At 62.8% G+C, this 9,627-nt stretch overlaps 2 protein-coding genes across 2 annotated transcripts in view; both read left to right on the top strand.

Annotated features, from left to right (window-relative positions):
- The first annotated feature begins 450 nt into the window (after positions 1–450).
- CACTIN (cactin, spliceosome C complex subunit) lies at positions 451–7,528 on the top strand. Its single transcript, XM_062596588.1, has 10 exons — positions 451–614; positions 1,347–1,830; positions 2,385–2,480; positions 2,945–3,090; positions 3,176–3,338; positions 3,476–3,593; positions 3,869–4,061; positions 4,408–4,530; positions 4,728–4,996; positions 5,457–7,528. The coding sequence occupies exons 1-10, from the start codon at positions 451–453 to the stop codon at positions 5,945–5,947; spliced, it is 2,247 nt and encodes a 748-aa protein (XP_062452572.1). The 3' UTR covers positions 5,948–7,528.
- A 1,735-nt stretch (positions 7,529–9,263) lies between these two features.
- Positions 9,264–9,627, top strand: part of DOHH (deoxyhypusine hydroxylase) — an 83,809-nt gene continuing 83,445 nt past the window's right edge. Inside the window, exon 1 of the mRNA XM_062596214.1 lies at positions 9,264–9,273. The gene's annotated coding sequence lies outside the window, so the exon portion shown is untranslated. The remainder of the gene's footprint in view (positions 9,274–9,627) is intronic.

The following is a 9,627-nucleotide window of genomic DNA, read 5'->3' on the forward strand; positions in this document are numbered from 1 at the left end:
CTTTTCTCTTTTTGTTTCTTCTTCTTTCCTCTCGGGAGACCTTTTTCCAGAGAACTGTAAATTGATGCTATCTGTCCTAGGCTCTGTGATAAAGCATACTGTACTCCGTGTTGTAAACACACCGGACAAACGAGCCTGTGTAGTGCCTTCACTGCCGTCCCCGGAGCCGCAGCCTTTTTCCTCCCCGTTCTCGGTGTGAAAAAAGGAGCCAAACGGCCCCAAAGCGAAGCGCGGCCGGGCCGGGCCGGGCCCTGCTCCGCCACCGCCGCCCGCCCGCCCGCCGGGGGCCTCGCGCCGGGGCTGCCCCGGCGGCCGCCTGCTCCGCGCCGGGGCTGCCCGCAGCGCCGCCTCCTTAGCGGCGCCGCCTTCCCCTAGCGCCGCCCCGCGCGGCAGGCGGCGCTCAGGGCAGCCCCGCGCGCCGGGCGCCGACGGAGGCCCCCGGAGGCGCCCATGGGGTCGCGGTCGCGCAGCCCCGCGCGGCGCCGGCGGCGGCGGCCGCGAGGGTCCCGGTCGCCGCGGCGGGAGCGGAGCCGCTCGCGCTCCGCGTCCGGCAGCGATGAGAAGCGGCGGCGCCGGAGCCGGAGCGGGGGACGCCGTCGGGAGCCGAGCCCGGGGTGAGCGCGGGGAGGACTAGGCCGCGGTGCGGCCCGGGCTGCCTGAGGGGGGCGGACCGGGACCGGCCCGGCCCGGGGTGGGTTGGGGGCAGCGGGCCCTGGTGCGGACGGGACTTGGGCACGGGGGAAACGGGTCCCGGTGCCAACAGGGCTCGCGGGGCTGGTCTCGGCGTGGCCGCAGTTCGGTGGCAGGCGGGAGGGGGCCCCGCTGCGGGCGAGGCTACGGGCCGGGAGCCGGGGCCGGGGCACCGGCGCCTTGGAAAGCCCCGTCCCCTCGGCCGCCCGCAGGCCCGGGAGAGTGGCTGCAGTACCCGAGGGCTTGGCCAAGCAAGCCAGACCTAGCGTCTAGGATGGGGGGATGCTGCTCTGCTGGGGGGCTGCAACTCCCACCACCTCCTGGACCAGGTGCTGAGCTGATGCGCTGGCTGCTGCCACCTCTGGATGGAGCTAAAACCGTCTCTTTGGATCTGCTCTGGGAGTGTTTGCGTGCAGAGCCGTGCCAGCGGGTCCTGCCATGCCAGGCCTGGGCAGAAGTGCGTTGCCAAACAGCTGGGGCTGCGCTGCTTTCGCCCGCCAGGCTCTTTGCGGGCAGCGCGTCCCAGCTCTGTGTGGGCAAGGAGCCCCGCGCAGGGGGCACAGGCTTGGCCAAACTGACCCCTCTCGACACAAGGGGCTGCTTTGGTTTGGAGCTAGTAATCAGCTCTGAACTTGAATGTTACTCTTCTCCCCCAGCTTGGAATCTGGAGATGAGAGGCAAAAATGGAAGAAGAAAAGCAAAAGTAGGGACCAGCACCATAAAAACCAGAAGAAGCACCGCTCACGATCCCGGGGTCGTTCTTCCAGCTCAGGCTCAGAGAGAGAGTGCAACAAGAGGAGAGCCCGGAGCAGAGAAAGGCGGAGGAAGAGAGCTAGTTCCAAGTCTTCTGTGTCTTCTGTCAGCTCTCCATCCCCTTCACGTTCCCAGGGCAAGGAGGAAACGCAGCAGCTGAGCCTTCAGGAGCGCTTGAGGTTGAAGGAGGAGAAGAAGAAGCAGGCTGCACTCATGAAAGCCTTGGAGACACCTGAAGAGAAACGGGCTCGCCGCCTGGCCAAGAAGGAAGCCAAGGAGAGGAAGAAGCGGGAGAAGATGGGGTGGGGAGAGGAGTACATGGGTTACACCAACACCGACAATCCCTTTGGGGACAACAACCTGCTGGGCACCTTCATCTGGAGCAAGGTGAGCTCTCTTTCCGCACCCCATATGTCTTAGGAGGCTGCTTGGGGCTGCTCTGTACTTTGCCTCAAAGGAAGTTGTCCCTATGCATCTGCCACGGGATGGGACAGTAGAGCAGTGAGTTGTCAGGCAGGCCCCGTTGCCGAGAATGGAAACATTTGGAAGACTAAAAGCAGCTACATCAGAGCAAAGGTGTCATCTAGGGTGGTAGCTGCTGTTTCCTGGTAGTCAGTGAGGTTTTATCCCCTTACTTTTAAAGACTGATGTCTGCAGGTCGGTGCCGGATGAAGAGACCCAAACATTCTGGGACCTGCTAGCTGAGTGCTGAGGAGTGTTTAGCTCTCACTTTACCCCTTCTTGAGGGGTGGACTGCGAAGAGCCTGGTCGGTTCTGGCTGAGACTGCTTTTGCTGAGAGGCTGCAGAAGTGGGATTTGAGAGAGGGAGAAATCTACAGGATTGCTGCTGGGGCAGCAGTGGATGAGGTGGTATTTGCCACCCTTTGAGAGGCCGTAGAAGTTGCTTTGTTTCATGGTTCCTCTTGGCCACTTGGTTTCAGGCGCTGGAAAAGAAGGGAATCAGCCACCTGGATGAGAAGGACCTGAAAGAGAGGAACAAGCGAATCCAGGAGGACAACCGCCTGGAGCTGCAGAAGGTGGGGACAGACGCCCTCTTTCTCCCCGCCATCTGATGGCAATCCCTGTGGCAGGGCTGTGCTCCCTTCAGTGGGCAGCCCAGTTCTCCCAGTCCGTCACCTGGAAGTCCCCTTGCTCTCCTCGCTGGGGGTGCCTCCAGGCTGTAGGAAATGGGATGGAGGTGCTACACATTTATTACTTTTTATAGTGAAGTTCTTTCGTTGGGGCTGAATCCAAGCTGCAAGGTGCCGAGGTAGGACAAGTGTCAGGTCACTGCACTGAGGCACCTCGAGGGCTGGCAGTGAGCATCTGGCCCCACCTAGCTCAAGCTAGCTTCTCTTGCACGTGGCTCTCTGGGGAGCCTTGGGCTAATTGCTGGTGCTGAAGCAGCTCAGTGAGGGTGTGTAAGGCCATGTTCTTGGGTGGGTGTCCTGCATGGGAGTCCCAGCCTCTGCAGCCTCACATCTTGCTCTGCCCTGAGCAGGTGAAGCAGCTGCGCCTCGAGCGGGAGCGAGAGAAGGCAATGCGGGAGCAGGAGCTGGAGATGCTGCAGCGGGAGAAAGAGGCAGAGCACTTCAAAACCTGGGAGGAGCAGGAGGACAACTTCCACTTGCAGCAGGCCAAGCTGCGGTAGGTGGGCCAGTCTCGCAGGGGCTTGCCTGTTGGGGAGCAGGGCGTGGCAGGCACTGCTCACCATCCCTTTCTTCTTGCTCAGATCTAAGATCCGCATTCGAGACGGGAGGGCAAAACCTATTGACCTGTTGGCCAAGTACATCAGTGCAGAGGATGATGACCTGGCTGTGGAGATGCATGAGCCCTACACCTTCCTGAACGGCCTGACTGTCTCCGACATGGAGGATCTGGTGGAGGATATCCAGGTGCCCACTCTGCAGCCCTCCTGTGCCGAGGCTCTCTGCCTCTTCCTTGTCTTTAGCTCCAGTTCCCTGCCCGTGGCTGAGCTCAGCCCATGGTCCAGAACAGGTGCCTAAGTGTCCTGTTTGTCTCCTGCCTGTAGGTTTACATGGAGCTGGAGCAAGGCAAGAATGTGGATTTCTGGAGAGACATGACCATCATCACGGAGGATGAGATAGCCAAGCTCCGCAAACTGGAGGCCTCTGGGAAGGGAGGACCTGGTAAGCAGGAGGGCAGAGCCCACAGCATGGTGTGGATGTGAAAGGGAATATGAGCAATGGGTAAAGCAGAGTGTAGGGTGTGCCCCATGCTTTCAAGCTGGGAAAGGGTCTCTAATTGCTCTTGGAGGACGTGCTGGATAGAGGCTATGGATCTGGAAGCCATCTAGATTCTTTTGGGGTCTAGCGTTCCACTGTTCGGTGCAACTCAAGACTGCTTGAGTGAACATGAGCTGAGTGCTCAGAGACTAACCAGCCACCCTCGCCCGTCTGCGTAGGGGAGCGTCGCGATGGCGTCAATGCCTCCGTCAGCTCGGATGTGCAGTCTGTGTTCAAGGGGAAGACGTACAACCAGCTACAAGTGCTCTACCAAGGCATTGAGAGCAAGATCCGAGCAGGTGGACCCAATCTCGACATCGGCTACTGGGAGAGTCTGCTGCAGCAGCTGAAGGCCTACATGGCCCGGGCCAGGTGAGAGCAGGGACTTGTCCCTCAGCCAGGGCTGTGGAAGGGAGTAATGCAGGCCTGCTCTGAGCAGAGCTGGAGAGACACAAACCTGAAGTCATTGATGGAGGTGCGTTTTATTTTTTACGAGCTGACAGGCCCTTCCAAGAGGGAAGATGGGCTGGACACTCAGTCTCTTCTCAAACGGTTATGTTTACGGTGAGGTTTCCATATGGGAGGGTTACTCAGCCCAGTTACTGTACAAAACCCAGCAGGCTTCTACCTGATGCAGTGGTTGGCCCAGCTTTGGACACTGGGTGGGCACCCAGTGGCCTGGCTAGGTCTGATATGATGGCTGATCTGCTCCTCACAGGCTGCGGGAGCGGCACCAGGACGTGTTGCGTCAGAAGCTGTACAAGTTGAAGCAGGAGCAGGGTGTGGAGAGTGAGCCACTCTTTCCCATCATCAAGAGGGAGCCGGCCTCCCCCAGCGACAGGTACACAACCCCTTCCCAGGTCAGCACAGCCGGATGGGCTTTTCCCCTGGGCACCTGGCATCTTCTATCCTTAAATCTTTCCAGACCAGGAGGGAAAATGCAGCCTGGTGCTCCTATCCTTCCTGAGACAAACCTCAGGGGAGCAGAGAACTAGGGTACCATCTCCGTCCTAGGTATCTCTTCTCCTTTCCCAGTAGGCTGGACCCAGAGGAGACCATTGTAGTACAGCCGGGACCATCCTCAGAGGCAGGGGCAGAGCCGGAGTCAGAGGCTAAGGGGGATGCAGAAGGGGAGGCCGTGCTGATGGAGGAGGACCTGATCCAGCAGAGCCTAGATGATTACGATGCGGGGAAGTACAGCCCCCGGCTGATGGGCACCAACGAGCTGCCCTTCGATGCCCATGTCTTGGAGGCCGAAGAGGACCTACATCGGCTGCTGCTTCTGCGTCAGCAGCTCCAGGTCACAGGTAAGCATTTGCAGCTGGACTGTGCATCCACCAGCCTTGCAGCCTGCATGTGCTTTGGGGTTGTGGGGCTAGAGGGAGAGGGTGAACTGTGCCCTCAGGCATGGGGAAGCAAGAGCTGGGTCTGGAGTGCACATCCAGAGCTAGGCTGGCGCAGAGCTCCCCGGGTAGCAGAGGGGACTGAGAGCAGGGAAACATGGCTCAGACTGCTGGTACCTGAATCGGGTCCTTCCCCACTCCCAGCACCACTGTCAAGCTTGTGGACGAGTGGGAAGGGTGCCCCAGTGCAGCTGGCCCGGTGCCCACCATGAGGGCATGTACATGTCTGTGTCCATCTCCACATCCCTTGCCCAGAGCCTACTGGTCCCTTGCTTTCTCCCTCCCCTGCCCTTTGAGAGCAGCGTCCCTGCAGGCCAGGCCTGGCTGGCACTGCAGGTCCGGCCATTGCCTCTCCTCCCTGCAGGTGATGCCACCGAGAGCGCTGATGACATCTTCTTCCGTAAGGCCAAGGAGGGCATGGGCGCGGACGAGGCGCAGTTCAGCGTGGAAATGCCCCTCACAGGCAAGGCCTATCTCTGGGCTGACAAGTACCGGCCCCGCAAGCCCCGCTTCTTCAACCGGGTGCACACAGGCTTCGAGTGGAACAAATACAACCAGACCCACTATGACTTTGACAACCCCCCACCCAAGATTGTCCAGGGCTACAAGTTCAATATTTTCTATCCTGACCTCATCGACAAGCGCTCTACGCCAGAGTACTTCCTGGAGGCCTGCCAGGACAACAAGGACTTCGCCATCCTGCGCTTCCATGCTGGGCCGCCCTACGAGGACATTGCCTTCAAGATCGTCAACCGGGAGTGGGAGTATTCCCACCGCCACGGCTTCCGCTGCCAGTTTGCCAATGGTATCTTCCAGCTCTGGTTCCACTTCAAGCGTTACCGCTACCGTAGGTGAGGGGCTGCTCGGCTCCCCTCTGGACCGTTGCTGCAGAGGGTGACCAGGGGATCTGTTCGCCCGTTCACACGTACCGTGCCCTGAACGTCCCCTCTGCCTGGCCTGGTACACAGACTCCGACAGACTCGCTGAGTTGTTCCTTGTTCTCCTTCCTTTTATTCTGAGGGATCCTGAGACTTTGAACAAATAAACCGGGGTTATTTAAGCCGTGGCATCCTGCGCATGGGCACTGTGGCAGCCTGTGCATCACCTTTCGGCAGTCCCACGCTGGGTCAGCGCTGGGAGCTCCCCAGTCTTGTCCCTGCTTCTCAGGGGGCTGGGTGGTGGTGAGGGTGGTCTCACCATTACCCCTGTGCAGGCACTGTCACCCTTTTCCTGAATGCTGTCAGCCCCTAGCATTTCCTCCGTCTGTGCCAGACCCAACCGTGTTTCATACGCTCCCAGTGCCTGTGCCAGACGCCTGCTAGCCGAGACGTGCCCCAGCTGGAGCTGCCGAGCCTTTCACTCCGCGAGCACGACCCTGCTGCTGTGAACCACCCCAGGCCCAGCGCAGTCCCTCGGGGCCTCATTTTTGGCACGTCCCCGCTGGAATCCTGCTGCCCCAGGCTGGGAGCGTGACTACGTCCCTTGACCCTGGCTGCAGGATGAAAGGCAATGAGCGCTGCAGGGCGTCAGCCTCCGATGGGGTGAAGGAAATGGATGTTAGATGTGAACGGGACATCCCCTTACAGGGCAAAATTCACTTTCCCTGGCCTGCAGTGTCTCCCCTCGTGCCTGAGCAGCTCTTGCTCTTGTGTGCGATGGGGCTGGCGGCGCTCCCTAGAGCTGCATCGCTGAGGCTGGAGATCACCCGGGACCTTGCCTGGTTTCCGATGCCTCAGCGAGGGAGTGCTGTGAGGCCCGGCTGGGATCCGCTGGGGTCGGTCCCTCCCTGTGCTGGTCGTGGGGGCGCAGCCGTGCTTGTCTGGGGTCCACCAGCTTCCTGGTCCCTAGAGTGTCCGTGTTCCTCTGTGCTGAAGTTGGGCAGCTCAGGCACAGGATTAGGGCAGAGCTACTTTCCTGCAGGGATAAGCCAGTGTCGCATCCCAGCAGTGCCGGTGTGTGAGAAACACCCGGCAGCGCAGCCTCCAGGAAGCCTTCACTTCGGCCAAGGGTTGCCGCAGCAAGGTGGTTTCCTCCCCACCGGCCTCGCTGCATCCTGCCCCGTTACAGCCCCCACGAGTTGGCCGTGCCCCTGGCCGCGGACAGCCCTGCTGCGCAGGGGCTCTCTGGCTGCCCCATCCCTGCCATCTCCCCCGGGAGGAACTGTGGGGCAGAGCACTCTGCCCTGGTTGGATGTATCCTAGTGCCAACCCACCAAGGGATACCCAGGACCCTTGGGGCACTGAAAGATGGTTTCACCAGTCTCACCATCGATCCCAGGGCACTGGTGCCCCAGCCAAGGCCAGATGCCACAGAAGCAGCTGCCCTGCCCCATGCTGGGGTGAGGGGCAGCGCTGGGCTGACCTTGCCCCACACGGGCAGGCGGTGGGGAACTGCCCCAGAGATGCTCAGTGTGTCTTTTAAAGCTGCAGCGTGCAAGGACGGGCTCCCTGCGTGGTGCTGGTGTCTCTGGAGACAGGGACGCGGGGAACTGGGCTCTTCTGGGGCGGGGAGGGGGGACAAACCTGGACCACAAGCACCCTGGCTCTGCAAAGGCCGTGGGAACTCAGGCCCAGGGGACTCCCGCAATTGCCACCTGCGCCTGCACGTGCCAGGGGCTTGGCCTGGCCGCGGGTGACAGCACCGCCTCGCCGGGGCGCGGGCACAGGGCAGACCCCCGAGCGGCTCAGCCCGGCGAGCCGCCCTCTCCATCCTGCCGGACTCCCCCGGGCCAGGCCGGGCCGGAGGCGGTGTCGGAACACGTCCCGCTGCCTCTCCTTCCTGCGGGTTATTTAAAGCCGTTGAGCTGTTGAGCAGGGGGTTGTTTGGAGGGTGTTTGAGGGCAGCACAGGAAGTGTGCGAGGGCTGAGCCAGAGCTGGGTTTGGGGGTGGGGTGGGGGGAAAATAATCGACCGGAGAAAACCGCACAGCAGCGGCTGGGCGCCTCCTCGCCCGCCCCCAGCGCCGGGTCGCTGCACGGCTGCCTGCCGGGAGCCAGCCTGGCAGAGCCCCCCAAGGGGACCGTATCAGCCATCAGCAGCACCGTGAGGACAAGCAGGTCCCCTGCAGCTGTCCTCTGTGTCCCCCTCCGTGGCACGAGCCTTTACAGCACCCCGAGCTGCTCCCAGCCCGGGAGGGCCCGTCCTGCAGGTCTCCCACCCCTGGGCACCTGGCTGGGCTCGGATGGGTCCCCGGCAGGGACCGTGACCGGGCTGGGGGGTCACAGCTGTCCTCGGCACTTAATGCCCCTGTGCCTGGACTGGGGCAGGGACCCCAGAGCCTGACTCCCCCCCACCCCAGTGTCCCCAGTTCATCCCAGCACTGAACTGGCAGCACCCAGTGGAGAAGAGGGAGGGAGACTGGGCACCTGGGTGCCCTCAGTGGGGAAGAGGGAGCAGTCGAGACCCTTTTGTGGACCCATCCCAGCACGTCCCATGGGACAGCTTAGGGGCAGCGGGGGGCCATCACCCAGCTCACGTGCCCCAGCATCAGCCCCTGGTACCCGAGCGAGCCTCGGGGCGAGGGGAAAAGCCCTGCTTGGCTCCGGGCTGCCCGGAGCTCCTGGCGGGGAAAAGCAGCTCCCAGACCTGCCGAGATGGGCACAGCAGTCCCCTCCGCCACCCCGCTGCGTCCCGAGGGCTCCGTCCTCCGCCAGCTCCCAGGAAACGTCACGCCTTGTCCCCTTGGAGCACCAAGCACCCAGCCGATCCCCCTGCACGGGATGGAGCCGGAGGGCGGCCAAGACGCCGGGGTGAGAGCCGGCGCCCCGAGCACCGCTGCAGCCAGGCGCCCGCCCTGGGCCTGTTCAGGGGCCGGATCTGGCTGAGCCTGGTGTTTTTCTCCAGCCTCGGCTGTTCCCAGAGCTCTTCCCCGGGTCTCCCTGCATTTCAGGGGGAGCTGAGCGGGCGCCTCGCTGCGGTGAAGGCCCATGTCCACGCGGCTGGCTGGATTTGAGGGGGCAGGAGCGGGGGGTTCAGCTCCCGCAGACACCGGTGCTGCCGGCGGCTCGGCCGGGTTTGCGCCGGATGCCAGTGCCCGGCGCTGCAGGGCCGGTAGCAGCAGCTGCTCGGTGCCGAGCTGCGAGCGTCCTGCCTTCGGCTCCCCGGCGCCCACATCCTCCGGCAGCTCGGCACAGGGGAACGGTGCACCTGGGCGGCCTCCGGCTGCCGATCGCTCGGCGCGCGGTGGCTCCTGGGCCCGGCCGGCTCCAGGGGTGGGTGACAGCAGCACGCCCGGAGCTGCCCTCGGAGCTCCCCAGCTGCGCTTTCCCCCTCTGCCCGGCCTTTTACTGCGCTGGTCTCTGCTCCAGAGCGAGGGAATGAGAAACCAGCTCTGAAGCCAGGTGGCTCCGAGGCAGCCGCAGGCAAAACCCTCTTGCCGGGGCTTCCCCGGCATCGGCCAGCTGCCCCGGGGCTCGCGGCACCCACGGCCCTGGCTCCGTCCCCCGCGGGCGCAGGTGCCACCAGGGTTTCGGAGCTCGGCAGAGCCCTCGGCGGCGGGACCCGGGCTGGACCCTGCTGGGGGGGGCATCTGCTTGC

The sequence above is a fragment of the Rhea pennata genome, chromosome 27 (genome assembly GCF_028389875.1).
Source record: "Rhea pennata isolate bPtePen1 chromosome 27, bPtePen1.pri, whole genome shotgun sequence".
Classification (NCBI taxonomy): domain Eukaryota; kingdom Metazoa; phylum Chordata; class Aves; order Rheiformes; family Rheidae; genus Rhea; species Rhea pennata.